We start from the raw sequence: 16,994 nt of genomic DNA on the forward strand, positions 1-16,994 counted from the left end.
ATCAGCAGGACAAATGTCCCTCCTGTTAGTTTGTTACAATGTATCAGTGCAGGTCTGGAGTCCAGTCTGTTCATCTCACAGAGGAATCTCTAGACGGGGAACAATTGTAAAAATAATGCTCAACCGTGTGAATTATTAGGGCTGTTCAAGTTTTCACTCTTGAATATAAATAACACCTTACAGAAAGCGAGCAGAGATGTTAAAAATGTAAAGGCATTAAACCACAAAAGTTGTAGAACTTTTCATTTATACATTGATTAAAAGTTTATTTCCATAAAGCTAGAAATCTCATTTAAGAAAAAACGTACAGGAAACAAAAAGATACAAAAAGACAGGAAAAGTGTAAATGTATTTTTATTGTATAGCAACACTCACAGCACAGATTTCCCAAATATTAAATGCAGACTTAATAAAATTTGCCCTGATGAATGTTTAAAGAACTTTGTAGCCTGTGAAGTCCCCGACATTTAGGAACAGAAGTAATTACACAACAGAGACCAGGAGGTGTTACTGTGCTGCTCCCAGGTCACCAGCGATGCCAGATGTCCCCATCTGAAGTAGCAGTTCATGTTCTTGGATGTCTTTGAGTTTAGTAAAACGGAGTTTATTAACTGATGAAGAGTGAGCGTGCGATCGTCACTTTAGACGCATGCCCGATTTGTGTCCGTATAACCCCGTTATTTACATAGGATTTGGCCAGAATAGGTTCATTTCATAAGAATTAAAAAAAAGAATAAAACTGCAGAAAATAATAATAACGACTTATGAAATGAACATTATTGCAGCGGATACAAAGAATAGGACAGTCTGGAAGGCTGACTGCGGTTTTCATATATAACCCACTTAAGAAAAACAAGACGCATTCTTGGATGAATCTGTTATTTAAATACAACCGTGTCCAACATGGCTGCTAAACACTGGACTATGTTTGAGGTCATCAGAACATCCACGTGTTCTTCCAAGTGGCGTTTGGGATCCTGTTGGAAGGGAGGAAAAAAAAAAGTAGTAACCATGGTGTAATGCAATAAAGTCATTAGAGGGTTTTCTGGGCAAGAACTATTGGCTTAGAATAGGTCATCAATAATCAATTGCCAGGGACTCTCAGCTCAGGATCGGCGGTGAGCAGCTGATCGCAAGGCCCGCCATCAGTCGTCATTAGGGTAAGGTGCGGAAATACCATAGCTGGCTTCACTCCCGTTGAAATTAATGGGAGCTGAAGCTGGCCCATACACGTCTGCCACTGACACCAAGGTCGGACACAGGAGGATAATAGCTCCCATTGATCTCCGTGGAAGTAAACTTGACAGAACAGAACAAATCTCTCTTGTCCTAAGGTGCCCATAAGCAGTAGAGCTATATTGACGAAAATGGATGATTTCAATCATGACCAAAGTTCATTGGGTGAAACTAAGGAACGATCATTTTAGTCAACCAACTGTCTGGAATGAAGTCATCCATGTCTGAAACGGTCATCAGATAAATGAACAATTGTTCTGAAAGAGGCATTTTGTCCAGTGAAAAATCGTTCGTTCTTCGAGCAACATCACGGAGCATTTATGGCCAAGGTGAATAGCGATAACAGCCAATGTAAACTAAAACGTGTACGGCTGGGTCGGCGGAATGATTGTTCACCAGATGAACATTTGTTCAACCATTAACCTGCTTTTATCTAAGGTGTAAGGCCCTCTCTGGACTGATAGATTGGGAGAAAAGCAGGATTGGGGATTTTGAATTTCAACATGCAATTCTTTTGTTCTCAGGGGCTTTAAATTAAGCTTTTTTGAACTTTTGGTGCTATTTTTTAGTTCCCGAAGTGGACTTCGAGATGAATTTGCTCAATTGCTAGAATAGTACACTGCATTACTTATGTAGTGTGTTCTATTAAGCTTATGCCAACAGCCTTCTGGAATCTGTGGGAAGTAGGACCCAGTAGGCTGAGTTACATGGCAGAGATGAAGGCCTCTGTCAAGCTTCTGGTTGCCATGAGAACCCATTGGTACCCTGTGATCGTACTGCGGGCTGCTGACCGGTAACAGGAAGAGCCTTCTTCTCCTGTTATCTGCTTAGTTGCAGTTGCTATTAATTGTGGAATGGAAGGGGTTAAACTTGTAGGATATGAAGTTTTTCTGTTCATGGCCATTAGAACAGGAGCCTGGCTATCAAAAGTCAGATAAGCCACCGGCTTAAAAAGATGTATGAGTAAGTTTAAAGCTCAATAGTGACTGCCATAAAAAGGCATATTGGTGGTCACTAAGGGGTTAGGGGGGAAAATACACCTGGCACATTCTTCTGATGTTCATTTTAGAAAATAATTGCATTACCCATGATATAACAACTCTGGAGCAGCTGATCTGAGATCTGAGCGTTGCAAGGTCTCTCTTATTCCCCCTGAACATTTATGAATAGGCTGACAGCTGGGCGTTACCAGTTGGGGTTTGTCCTCATTGTCAGCACTGATTGGACAATATCAGACAATGTAGAGACACACCCCTTCTGACAAGAGGAACCATAACACCCAGTTGTCAATTAATTCAGGTATTTCTAGGTGGAATAACAGAGGAATGGCACAACACACATTTATAAGAGAAGATGCTCCAGAATGGTTCTTTCATGGGCAATATATTAAATATTAAAACAGACACCAATAGACAAATGATAGAAGCTCTCTTAAAGCCCAAAGCTATTCAACGCTTCATCAAAACGACTACAACTACTGTCATCTCCTTTAATCATGGAGTGTAGAAATAACGTACCTGTTTCCCAACATTTTTTATAGCAAGCTGCTCCGGTGTCATCTTATCTTCCTCTTCTACAGCCTGGAAAAAAGACAAATCTTGTAAATAACCTGTTGTTATGCATACAGTACAATGAGTTACAAGGTTAAAGGGAGCGTGCCACTTGGTTAACCTCTACTAAACCATCACCAACAAGCTGAATAGTGCAAGTAATTAACATATACTAATAATTCCACACCAGACAGGCACACGGTAAGTTACCACCTACAAGTCAACTGGGTTGTGCCGCCTGAGTAACCAGGAAGTTTGTGCTGTAATCATGCACATTGTGGTGTGAAAAGGTTCTAATGACCCCCGACGACCATCTGCTGAAATAGCTGTCACTCTGTCACCCAACTTCATGTGACTGTGCAGATGGATCCAAAGGATGTACACCCAGCTACATTGCACATATGCTGGAAGGTGGGAGACTTTGGGATCTGTTTACATTCCTTTTAAAGGGATTGTCCCACTTCTACCTGTTCTGCTGCAGGAAGTAGACAACGCCGTACATTGCGCAGTGGCCCAAGCTGGTACTGTAGGCAGAATGGCAAGTTTTATGGCGCTGAGTTTGGTATGCAGTGAAGAGGTGGTGGTCTTTGCCCAAGCCACACCGCCTCAGTTATTAATGATTTATTCTGAAAACAGATCATCAATACTGGAGTCCTGGTAAACGCCTTTAAAGGTGTTCTCATGTCTTTTGTTTACAATGGCTGCAGTGGTCACATGGTTATTTACCCACATGACTGCTGCAGCCAACTAAAGGCCCGAGAGGGAGATCATCAGCAACATCAAGTAAACTTGTCTTGGGCTCCTACGTTAGAAGCTCACAAGACAGATCTATGGCATGTCACTTGGCCAAAAGACCCAGTGACGTCACCTGCCAAGTAACGAACCCACATTCTGGTGCCACGGTGAGCATATTTCTTTTATATAGTTTTGGGCACGGACACCCAAAACTACATCAAAAAAAAAAAAAAAAAAGGGGGGGTGGGGGTGGTCAGACAACCTCTTTAGGGAAATAATGCTCTGCAGAGTATAAACAGAAACCTACAAGGTCTCCGAAGAAGTCCATAGGTCATGAAAAAGTTACGGCAAAACTTATTTACAGTCTAGTAAAAAGGTTTCAATACAAGATGCTGGTTTAAAAAAAAAAAAAAGCCCACCACAGTTTTCTTCCTCTGTAAGAGCATTGTACAATACTCCCTCCAATTATAGCAGCAGGCCAAACATGAGCGCCATTGTTCACTCCTCTATTCCTACAAGCTTTCAATTAAATTAAATATGTACCGATCAAATTTGACAAAGCAGAAGAAAGCTGAATATTTTCCTCCCGTCAGACTGTGACCGTGAAACCACAAGACAGATTTCACCTTCACGTCTTTCAAAGCTACATGGAAAGCTTCTCAATGCCATGCCTGACACCCACTCTCATCCACTGGCAGCAGCCACATCGAAAAAAAATATTGAAATGACAACACACGCTACAGGCTCAGATACTAATCAGTCCCCACTGCATGGCGACTAGAATGCTCGTCTGATATATGGAAATGGGATTCAGTAGTGAGCTAACAGAGCGAAAAAGCTCTGCCATTGTAACCACTTCCATTGTGAATCCATGTTAAACTGGACGGCTAGGGTAAAGTACTTCCTTTAACCCCTCTGCACGGTCGGAAAAGTCCAAGGTAAAGATTTCAGAATGGATCTTAAAGGGGTTTTCCCACAGAGGACATTTATCAGCCATCTACAAGATAAGAGGTGAAGTAGATTGTACAACCCATGTAAAGTGCTGCGCTATATAAATAAAGCTGATTAAATGCCTGATCTCTGGAGGCAGCACTGCTCCAAAAGCCTCCGTTCCTCCTCACTAGATCACAGTAATGAGTCGTCTGAATGGAACGTCAGTCGAACACATGCAGTATTATTCAGTGATCAGACATTTATCACCTATTTTGAGATAGGTGATAAAGGTCAATTGCAAGACTACCCCTTTAAAAGAAAGGACCAGTTGACACAATGGTTTCCTAGCAGTGTCGTCACCTCACTCTACGTGCACTGGAGGGGCCACAGCGTCCGGATCCTTACCAATATGCCACCAATTTGTTTCTTTTCATACTATAAGTAGGACAGTAGAGATGAGCGAGCATACTCATTAAGGGCAGGTACTCGAGCGAGTATCATCCTTTTCGAGTACCTGCCTGCTCGTCAGAAAAGATTCGGGTGCCGGCGGGGGTGAGCGGTGGGTTGCGGGAGTGAGCAGGGCGGAGTGTGGGGAGGAGAGATCTTCCCCCCTGTTCCCTCCCGCTGGCACCCGAATGTTTTCTGACGAGCAGGCAGGTACTTGTGAAAAGGACGATACTCGTTTGAGTATCTGCTCTTAACGAGTATGCTCGCTTATCTCTATAGAACAGCTAAATGTTCCGCTTAACACCTTAATGACCGCCCCTACGCCTTTTTACAGCAACTGTTAAAGGGCCTTACTCTCATGCAGGTATTATTTCACGGTGCTGCATCAGAAGCCTGGCACAACACTCTTGTGGCAGGAGGAGTGGGCGCTCGACTGTTAGAGCACGTACCAGGCTGTCATCCAACAGCAGGGACTGGAGAAATCTCCAATCCCTGCTATCTAACCCTTTACATGCCACAGTCAATACAACCATGACATGGAAAGGGCTGACCGATAGAATGGGCTCTGTCTGTCAACCAATGGTACCAATAGGTTGCTATGGCACTCAGAGGCTTGAATATGGGCTCCCCATCTGCCAGCTATGATGGCCTATGAGGCTCAGTATACGGACAGGAAATAAGTCTGTGTGAATGGGTCCCACGTCTGATGAACGATCACATTAAAAGCATTGCACTACTCAAATAGTTTTTTCCAGGACTCTAGTTGATCTAACTTTTCGATAAGACATTTGTATCCCATCAGTGGTGGTCCGCTATTCAGCTGTTTGAAGACATAGTGCTCCGGCGATTGCTGCGGCCGCTCATCACGCCAGTAAATTCAAGATGATTTCTCATGTGGCCTGAACACAACTCCGTCCCTTTCAAGTGAATGGGATTGGGCTGCTATACCAGGCACTGCTACTATGAAGCGTAGAGCAGGGATGAGGCTATGCTGCGAACTCTTCAAACAGCTGATCTGCGATGGTCCCAAGTAGTGGATCCCTACTCATGAGATTACTGATGTCCTGGAAAACCCCTCTAAAGAGGATCTCACCACCACTTTTTCCATAAGGATATAAAATATAGGTAACATCCGGGCCTTGGTGCTATAGCTTTTACCACTATAATATAAAGAATTTTTTTTTTTCTTTTAACTTGTCACACGATTGCCTAAAAAGCAGCCCACGAGTGATTTTCATATGTACTAAGAGACAGAGCGTCCTAGAGAATGCGCCGGATACCTTATTATAATTCTTGGCAAGTTCTAACATTTCCTTCACAACAGTCTCATTGAGTTTGCAATGTTCGCTGTAGTCCTGAAGCGTCAATCCCTCCATCCAGCTCTTCTTATGCAGGTTCAGAAGCATCTGCAATTAAAGTAAAAATGACAACATTAAAATCAGAACCATCTGAAACGATTGAGAACGTGTTGTCATTGTTAATAAAGCTCATTGTAAAAATGACTAAATTAGCAGAAGATGAAAAACTGTAATATCCCGGCACATCATTGAGAGAGAAGTGTTTTACAAACAGAGCGCAGCTGACAGGACGCCCGTCTCAGGCGCAGGTAACACGTAGCGCAGTGTTGGAACACTTCTCCTAAAGACTAATCCTCTGTACTAATAAACGTGTAGCTTATTATGCTCCAATAAGACAAAGTACACTTAAAGGGAACCAGTCACCTCCCTGCTGCAACATAAACTAAGGCATGGTGCTTTTAGGAGAGGTGACCGGGGCCAATCATGTATTTTTATTGCAGCTCTCGTGTAAATCAATGGGAGCTTCACTTGCAATTACAAGCTCCGGCCACTACACCGGGGTTGGGGGATTCTGCTCTGACCCTGATGCATCCTGGCGGGTGCTGCCTGAAAACACCATTAATGCTGCTTTGACGATATTAATTTAAAAGAGTTTTTCCAGTTATCAGCTACTGACAGCCTATCCATCCACAGCATAGGCCATCAATACCAGACTGGCAGGGGGCCAATGTTTGCCAGGCTGCTGCACTTGGGCATTGAGCAGATTTCTGCAGGATGTAGATCGACCCATTCCCACTGCAGTGGCCTGGTTTGATATTGCAGACCAAGTTACTTTCAAATGAATGCAAACTTGGCCTGCAATACCAAGCTGGACCACTGTAGTGGGAATGGAGCCCTGTGCCCGAGCTGATTGCTGAGGGTCCTGACTGGTAAACACCCCCCAATTTGCTATTGATGGCCTATGCGGAAGATTGACCATCAATAGCTCATAATTGGACAACCCACTGAAGTGGGGAAACTCTTTGAACACAAAGTATACTCCATACAGCTGCCCATCAGAGGCTTCTATACAGGTTGGGCTCTTAAAACAGTTAATGCTTTCTCTTCTACGACTGAGGTAGAACCAAATTCGCCCATTCCCCTACTTGATCTTTTATATTGAGACAGTAAGGGTGCCTTCACATCTGCTTAGTTGGGGGAGCAGCAAAGGGGAGACCCTGCAGAAGATCCCATTGACTATCTATTGGCCTGTTTTCTGCTCCGCTTTTGGACGGAAGAAAAAGTGTTTCCGGTATTTTTAGCCGTATCTAACAGAACTTTCGTCTGGAGGTTCCAACACAGATGTCAAACCACCGTAAAAATCCTTGATCATGTAAGGCTAATGCTATAACCAAATATGATATTTTACAGGGCGAGTGCTATACAAAAGGAAAGGCAAACAAAAATGCTGCAAATGCAACCAGGTATTCAACTAAGGCTCTGTTCACACTGGCATCTTGATTTCCATTATTACAGGATCCATGACGGATACATCTGATCTCAACAGTTCCCCGCAATGACTTATGTTGGGCATTGCCGATATTCCTAAACTTGCAGAACAGCTTAGCAGACTCTGATTTCGCCTGTCTAGGACAACAGCAATCTGACAGAGCCGGACCAAGACACTTTGCGGGTTCCCAAACTCTTCCAATTGTCACTTTTCATATAATTGTACTACGAACAAAGCGAAAATGTAAGATAAAAGCAATGCGAAATAGAGCCCTATATAATAAATCACCTAGAATTTTTTTTTCCTGTGTTGGGTCTTGGACACGGTCTTCTGTATTTCGATCATTATTAAAGCATAACAGAGAATATAGCAGAAGTACTCACCTTTTGTTCCAGTTCATTCTTCCTGTAGTTAATGGTTATAGAGTAGTAATGTCTGTTCAGACCGTGAATTAGTGCCTAAGGAAAAGCAAAATTGCCATCAGATAATTGTTCCACACAGAGTTTAACACTGGAACTATCTGCACCCAGGCAATTTAAATCTGAAGAAACTTGGACTCTGCACTTGCGGAGCAAAAAAAGGAGCAGACTAGGATGGACACCATCACTCCGCTGAGTAATGAACAGTGCTCTTAATGTGGTCGCCCAGTTTAGACCACCCACTATGATCCCTACCACGATCAAGTGCAATCTACATGGTAAACGCAAAAGCAAGTACTCAATTCCTCTACACGGGATAGGCCATAAATGTCTGATAAATGCAGGCCCCACCTTAAAGGATCTGCATGTTTCTTCATAATGGGAACCTGTCTGGTAATCCCATTATGGAGAAAAATGTGGGTCCCAAAAGGTGAGGAAGTCTCCAGCCCTCCCCACACCCAGGAGAGGAACGGAAAGGTAGCCATGCACGTGCGCGGCTCTCTTCTGTGGAAGTCATGAAAACAGCTGAACAAGCTTGCTCGGTGGACTCCCATAGATGCCAACAAAGACAGCTGCAAACATGAGTGGTCATCTCTCCCATTCATTCTCTATTGGGATGTAGCTGCCAGCTTACCTGCTGGGGTAGGTCACGGTATCCCCTTTCTGAAGACAGATGCAGAACCCACAGGTAGAAATAATAAATAATAATAAATAGAAGCTACTACTGTGATAGACCCGGCCCATACCTGTTTGATAAGATTTTCCATTTTAAAAGGCTGCCATGTAGTATTGGCCTCATGCGGTTTGCCCTAGCAAAAGCAGCTGATCACTAAGAATTGGAGTCCTTTCAAGTGGGGCGACCTGTTGGACGCAATTGCCTGACAGGCTGTCCCAGTAACAATAGTTCCTGTGCTTTCCCACGGGAACGCTCGCGGAGCGGGTCAGCCCACCTCCATTCACAATACACAGGTAGCCCTTCGTAGATGAAGGACTGCCTGTTTACATGGGCTGATTTGTAGTTCGGTTTTTAAGCATCTATAGAATAAACGATGAACGAATTACCACAATTTGGCCACATGGGCTAGTTGGGTCCATCTAGATCCAATAGCTCAATTCATCAGCTTCAGCCTCCAGCTCAGAGCTCAAGTTTCTCAGTTAAGCTTTCTGCCTGGTATTTCCCAAAAGCCTAAAGCTTGCTGGGTTCCTCGTTCAGTCTGTGCATGCCTATACACTGAATGACAATCGCTCAGATTCTTGAGGATCGCAAGGGCCCTTAGAAAAGCCGGACTTGAATGCAGGGCTGGCTTCTATTTCAGCTTTGGTGATGAGCAAACTTTAAAAAAGTTCTGTTTGCCTGCTGGCTCAACAAACTTTGCAAAGGATCGGTATGGTCTGAATTAGCTCAAACCAAACTGGAAGTTCACCAAAATCCCCAAAACTGGTGTGGAACACTGTCTGAGAACCTGAGAGTGTTATACAGGATTTTACGCCTCTTAGTTCTACTGGTTTGTTTCAGGACTAGTGTTGAGTGAACTGAACCAGTAGAACCTTGTTTAGGGTAGAAATTTGCTAAAAGCTTGATTCTGGTTTGCGCCAAACCTAACTTTTAGTAAGCTTCGACCCAAAACAGGTCCTGTTAGCTCAATACTATTACTCTTCAAGAGACAGCCATGTAATGCAGCATTACAGTTGTCAAACCAAGAGGGATCTCCCTTTTGACAGGAATGCTTCCTTGATATGGATACCAAATATGACCCAGAGGCCCAGCCAGTAGCATCCCTGCATTTTCACCTAGATGGAACATTACAAATACTTACAAACTCGTATAAAATACTACTGCAGCTCGGTTTCATCATGACTATACAAGATGGTACTGATAACACTCACTACATCATTTCTAGGCATTTGCCTCGTAAACATCAAAGCAATCCCAGATCTCTGCAATATTCCTTATATCCTCAGAAAATGGATCAGACAAAAGTCTAACATTGCATCACAAAATGGAGCCGCTGACCTAATAATGTCTGCCTTTTCATAGGTTTTCACTATGCTGAGCATTTTCAGTAATTTGAGTACCAATTTTCCTTAGCGGCCAACAATAATCATTGCCTCTTCCATGAAGCTGAAATTCTACACCCATGTTGTTGTAGATGGAGTCCGCCATCTGGGAATTTGTGGTTTTAAAGCTCCTGTGGAGGGCTGACTATGTCCGTTAACAGCAGCTATGGAGTCCTACTTTTTTTCCCCTTCAAATAAGGTTTTTAAATTCCCCATCAATTAGATTAAATTAAAAGAACGTCTTATGTAACAGCCATGCTTGATTTGTGGTGATCGTTCAATAATATCAAGTTGATTTAAAACACAAATCTGTATCCTAATGAGAACAGTAATTGTCTTTGTTCTTAAGTGAAGTCGGACAAGTCCATACATGCCGGTTTCTAGAGAATTGAATACGCTGGACCCTTCAGCCAATATACAATGACCTTCAATGCAAACATTTTGCTCCTTCATTATCTTTTAAAGGGGTTAAGACTATTCTGCACTTCAGACTCTCGGAAAATAAAACTCTCCGCCACCCCATAGGTTCTGCTAATTGAACGTAATCGCCTGCGTTTGCCATGTTAAAATTAGGCTTATTTCTTATGATTGTTATCTCTCAAGACGGCAATTCAGCTTTAAAAGGTCTACCATAAAATTATTGACATTTGTGTTTTTAGAAGACTTCTGTTTCCAGTTTATTCCTTTAAGGGTGCATTCACACGAACGTATATCGGCTCGGTTTTCACGCCGAGCCGATATACGTTGTCCTCATGTGCAAAGGGGGGGGGGGGGGGGGGGGGGGGAGGGGAGGCTGGAAGAGCCCAGGAGCAGGAACTGAGCTCCCGCCCCCGCTCTGCCTCCTCTCCGCCCCTCTGCACTATTTGCAATGAGAGGAGCCGGAACGGGGGCGGGGCTAAGTTCTGGGAATTAGCCCCACCCCCGTTCAGCCTCTCCCCATTGCAAATAGTGCAGAGGGGTGGAGAGGAGGCAGAGAGGGGGCGGGAGCTGAGTTTCTGCTCCTGGGCTCTTCCAGCCTCCCCCCCTTGCACATGAGGACAACGTATATCGGTTCGGCGTGAAAACCGAGCCGATATACGTTCGTGTGAACGCACCCTAAAGCAATCTGAAGCAACGTGAATTATCGTATATTTCTAACTATAAAATGTCTTTTTAGCAAGAAATAAATCTTGCAAAAAAGTCCCTGCCTCTTCTAGAATGACGTTTCCCATCCTGCAGGTCCTACAGAGATGAAAGATCCTGGTCTGAGAGACCTTTGTGACATCACGATGGCGTGATACCCGGACAGCATATGAGCACAACAGAACACTAAGGTTATTACTAGAGATGAGCGAACTTACTCGTTTAGGGCTATTTCGCAATCGAGCATCGCTTTTTTTGAGTAACTGACTACTTAGGCAAAAAGATTCGGGGGATGGCGTGGTGGAGCGCGCGCGCGGGGGGGGGTAGGGGGTAGCAGTGGGGAACAGGTGGGAGCTCTCTCTGCCAACTGACTGCAAAGTTGACAGCGCATCTAAGCATCCAGCTGGAGAGCGGGAGCCCCCCCAAAGCCCGATAGACCCACCAATGCAAATGAAGGCGATGGTATTGGGGGTGTTAATTGCAGGACATGTAATGGGTGTCATTACAACAGATTTCCCCCAGAATGCCTGGGAAAAGTCCAGAGAGAGACAGGTTTCTGTATTGAAGGAGTCACCTGTGTCTAGATGGTGGACAACGAGACAGTGGGATCTGCTCGTGCTTGGAGGATCAACCTATCCGCTGTACTGGTGGTCTCCATGGGCTGTCCACAGCTTTTTGCCATGTGTGTGTGTCCTCATGCAACGTTGCTCACAATACCCCTTAACAGCTTGGTTAAAGTGCCCCTCTTAAAGTCTGCTATACGTGCAAAATGCCTCTATGATGCTCTCAAAGACATGTATAGGAGTCAATAAGCTCTCAAAAAGAGGTCCACTACACAAAAGTAGCCTCTAAGAGTTTTTTCATAGGGCAATGGGGAAAGCACTTTTATGGCCTCTGGTGGCAAAACTGAGTCTAATCAGACCCTCACTGTAATTAATTGCATACAGTTGTCTCAAACATATAGAGTTTTGCAGAAATCCAAGATTTTCATTTGGGTGCATGTTTTTTTTGTCAATGAGTCTATATAGATCGTTCAGTACAGTTTTTATGTTTTCTAATATCTAATTTTGAAAAAAAAAAAAAAAGAGTTAAACTACAACTTTAAAATACATAATTTATATAAATGCAGACAATTGTTACTTCATCACAAAGACAAAATCTATCATCACCAATATGTAATATACTTATTATAATATTATAATAATATACTGATCCTTTGTTCTTGTTGACCTACCTGTATAGATGGCTTGTTTAAGTGCCCAAGATTGGAAGTGGTTTGTCTTGGTTCGTGTCCCAAAACCATCATGTTGGCATTGATTAATCTGAAGGCGTCAATAACAACCTGTAAAAAAGAAAAACTGTCACGTCAATTCCTTGTTGGACACCAGAACTGAACAACAGTGGTCATTGCACGATCCGCTCATATAAGTCTTGGCGCCGTTCCTGATACTCATTTAATTATAATATTAATAAAACCGCCCCCTGCTGTGCGGACCATCAGGCCATTTCTCTCATTCTGGAAGGAAAAAAATAACACCAATTATTGTATTTTTTTTACCCTTCTAGAGAAACAGACTAAGCATAGCGAGCGCATGTTTAAGGTATTTTATGGATTACGGGTAATACTTTCTGTACACCTGGCACCTGAGTACCATCTTATCTTCAATGTCAGGGAGAAGCTAAACATGAAAGTGAGCACAAGCTAAGGGACCCGGTTTAGGCCCAGTCCTGTCACATCAATTACAGTAGGATGCTATATGAAATGACAACAAAATTATAGCCAGCTAGGAACAATTCTCCAAATCAGATGGCTTTCATAAGTTCAAGCCATTGATGTCTATCTGTTGACAATCTGTTTTTTTCGGCGGTTTTCCCTAAATAACATTGCTCTTGTGACAAGAATGGACAATCTATGCACAAAATGTAAATGCAAGGTTAGAAGAAGTACACACTTCATTAGTCCTCCAATCATGAGCTCCCATGGCAGGAAGGTCAAACAGTAAATTAATCATGACCTCCTAGGTCTGACATAAGCCAGAGCACCAGTTGAATTTCTGCTTCTTTTCCAGTATGAATATGGCCACTATGTTCTTGTTGGCCAGGACTTACACCAAGGACCTGTCTACTCATGTTATTTAAAGGCATTCAGTCATCAGATTCATGCAGCCTGAACCACGGGCAACATAAACCAGAGATGGAGAAGCCTTATACCTCTCGTGAGTGCTAAATGTGAATCGAGTGGCGTTTCAGAATAAATGTACTTTGGAGTTTGGCTCGGAGTGGAGTTTTGATTCACGGGGTGGGCCATGACTGGTGAGACCTAAGTGGCCCACGTCCATGACTTAGAACATTTCAGAATAAGCCACTCCGGGGCATAAGGCTTCTTTGTCTCAGGTTCTTTAGATGACAGAATCCCTTTAACCCCTTGAGTGGCACGCCCGGAAATTTTCCGGGACGAGCTCCACTGCTCATAGTGACATAGCCCGGAAGATTTCCGGGCTATGTATCACTATGGGAGCTGCAGAGCACAATGCCACAAGCTGTGACATTGTGCTCTGCCTGCACAGACCCACAGAGAACAAAGCAAGGGCTTTGAAAAACCAGCAGAAGATATTGCCGATATGTCGGCAACCTTCTGCTTTGTTTACAGGTTGCCATAGAGACCATCGGCTTGTCAGAAGCAAGCCGATGGTCTCTGTGGCAGGGAGAGCTGGTTGTTAGCTGTCAGAGGACAGCTAGGTTCTAGCTCTTACAGCAGAGATCAGAGAAAACCTCCGATCTCTGCTGTGTTAACCCTTTACATGCTGCAGTCTATGTGACTGCAGCATGTAAAGGGCTGTCACTGCAGCATGTAAAGGGCTGTCACCATCGGACCCCTGGAATGTGATCAGGGGTCCTGATGGGTCCCTGTGGAAGTCCCCTAAAGGGACAAAAAAAGAAAATAAAAAAAAAAATAAATAAAAAAAAAGTAAAAAATTATTTAAAAAAATAATAAAAACACTTGTCTCCCTTTACTTTGTAAAAAATCAAAAATACAATCACACATGTGGTATCCGTGCTTCGTAATGACCCAGAGAAGGAAGTTAATACATTATTTAACCCCTTAATGACATGGCCCCTTTTTTTCTTTTTTCCCCATTTCTTTTTTTCCTCCCCCCTGTTTAAAAAAAATCACAACTTGTCCCGCAAAAAACAAGCCCTCACATGGCCATGTCAATGGAAAAATGAAAAAGTTATGGCTCTTGAGACGCAACTGCAAAATTAGTTGAAATTCAATGATTAGACCATTTTAAAAAACCTGCCCTCGTGGGCACGACAGGGTGGTAGGAAACCCGCCACTCAAGGGGTTAATAGTACTCCAGAAAATCCCTTTTAGAAGTTGGCATCTATTTTTGGTGTTACCCAGGGAGGGAAATTCCTGATCTGGTTTGAGTCCAGGGGTGCAGCAACTACACCTCATCACACTGGGTGAATTTTCCTCCCTCTTTTGTTGATGTCATCGCAGGGGGCTCACCGTTTGGCTCATTTCAATAACTAAGCCAGTTCTCTGTCTTTGCATAGGTTATGACAGAGAAGGGGGCTAAAAAGGTCAATTTGCATGGGATGAATATCGGGCAAACGAAGCCCGACACTCGTCACCGTGTTTCCTCGCTCCCATGCTCCTGCAGGGTAGCTAGCAGAGCTGCCTTGCTCACGGAGCGGCCTGCAGGGGGGGCGGGGCAGTGCAGGAGATTTCTCTCCTCTCGCTCCCCCGCCCCTCCCCATTGAGATAACACAGCGGCCGTTCACTACTGAACAGCCACTGTTTAAACTGAGTAATGAGCGATGAAGCTCATTGTCCATAGTTTATGCAGCATAAAAGATCAGCAATGAGCTCATCGCTCAGCTGTGCTAGCTCCTGTGCAGGAGCACGGGAGCGAGGAAACACAGGGACGAGTGTCAGGCATCGTTTGCCCGACATTCATCCCATGTAAATGGACCTTAACTTAGTTATTGAAATGAACTAAAGAGCCAGCCCCCTGTATGAGGTCACAGACAATGAGAGATACATACGTGACCTAGTGTTGGAACAGGCCTCGGAATCCGAAATGGATTGGGTTAATATTTCTTTCCCTGGATTAAACCCTTTAAAATGTATGGTTGAAAATTAGGAGGAGAAGAACTTGGGTTCTGTTCTTCTGCATCATGACTTCTATATAAAATGAAATGCTGCATTTTTGCTCAAATACAGAACCACATGGATTCTGGTATTTTTGACACCAGAACAGAGCTGCAGACTATAGTTTTCTTATCAAAAATAGCATACCCTCCACAAAAGCCATTAAAATGAATGAGGTCCGTCAGGGCTTGCCGATATACAGCGGTGCAGTTATGGGTCCATTGTAAAATATGGAAACAGAGCCTAAATAGAGCGATTTATGCCTTCCTTATTCAGTCAGTGGAAAAAGTTGACCAATTTCACTTTGAGTGTATGTGGGATTTATATCCGTTTATGTTGTGTTTACCGCGCAAGCCTCATCCGAGTGCAATCCATTTCATGAACACACAAAAAAAAAAAATATATATATATATATATATATATATATATAAAAGATGCAAGTTAGCTCAATTGATATAATTTAAAATGCCCCTTTAAGTCTGAGTGCAAAAAAAAAACAAAAAAAACTGCACTGACTTTAATAGACATTTTGGTGCATGAAACGGCCAAAAATAGGACATGATGCCATTCTTTTAAAAACAAAGTCCATGAAAAAGAAAGAAAAAAAAAAAACACATGTAAATGAGTGCATTTAGGCCCCTTGTCCACGGCAGTGTATTCGCCAGCGAATGACACCAGCCGCTGCTTCCCATAGCATTGCTATGGAAAGCGCCAGCACCTGTCCACAGCAGAGAATCATTGCTATTAGATAGGGCTGACCCGCGGAGATTCGCCGGCGGCTTCTGCTCCTGGGCGGTGGCTCCCGCAGCGGAGCTTCGGTGCTGGATACCGCAGCGCCCGTGGACAGCCGGCCTTACTTCGCGGGGTCCAGGTTCTGTCAGTTGGAAACTCGGACTGAGCTCAACTCACACGTGTTTCTTGTAGTGACAAGGTATACAGAGCAGTAATCTGTTCCTGATATGTCCTTATGTGTTTTAGCATTTCCATTGCCTTTATAGATTTCTTTCTTTCTATTCTCTACAGTGGTGTATAGCCTTAGATTATCACAATGAGATCCTAGCATAGTATGAAGATGCTGAACAACTCTGCACGTGCCAAGGCATTCTGTGCTTCCTTGGCTTCTGGATTCCAATTTCTTGTCATCTTTGTACACTTGATTGGTCTCCCACAGATTTGAAAACCTTATGTACAACTTTTGGATTTGTTCCTTTTTTTTTTAATCTTCTTGGAAAAACACCATTACAGCAGGGTGACAATTCACATTTTTCTTTTCAATGACATTACTAAATGGAGAATAAAGAACTCAAAATATACTGTGGTTATCCCCAGTAACTACATATGGAAGCAACGGACCGTATATTAGAGCCCAATTGACCTCTGTTCATATTTGCAATTCTTACATTCTGTGTTCTGCTCTGCTAATCTATTCAATGAGAGCGAGATATGCTGTTCCTCAATGTCTTGATTTCCACAAGAAGTACCTGGCAGCGACTTATCCCCTTCTACTGATCCAAGGATGAATATTTATGGCGGGAAGGTCTGTGTGTG

The 16,994-nt window shown here is 43.4% G+C and overlaps 1 protein-coding gene across 1 annotated transcript in view; it reads right to left on the reverse strand.

Annotated features, from left to right (window-relative positions):
• Window positions 1-337: 337 nt before the first annotated feature.
• PSMD14 (proteasome 26S subunit, non-ATPase 14) overlaps window positions 338-16,994 on the reverse strand; it is an 82,598-nt gene continuing 65,941 nt past the window's right edge. Inside the window, exons 7-11 of the mRNA XM_066575940.1 lie at window positions 12,522-12,629; window positions 8,072-8,146; window positions 6,182-6,307; window positions 2,754-2,816; window positions 338-977 (exon numbers count right to left, since the gene is read on the reverse strand). Of these exons, the coding sequence (XP_066432037.1) occupies window positions 879-977; window positions 2,754-2,816; window positions 6,182-6,307; window positions 8,072-8,146; window positions 12,522-12,629 (471 nt within the window). The 3' untranslated portion in view covers window positions 338-878. The remainder of the gene's footprint in view (window positions 978-2,753; window positions 2,817-6,181; window positions 6,308-8,071; window positions 8,147-12,521; window positions 12,630-16,994) is intronic.

The sequence above is a fragment of the Eleutherodactylus coqui genome, chromosome 8 (assembly GCF_035609145.1).
Source record: "Eleutherodactylus coqui strain aEleCoq1 chromosome 8, aEleCoq1.hap1, whole genome shotgun sequence".
NCBI classification, from domain to species: Eukaryota; Metazoa; Chordata; class Amphibia; order Anura; family Eleutherodactylidae; genus Eleutherodactylus; species Eleutherodactylus coqui.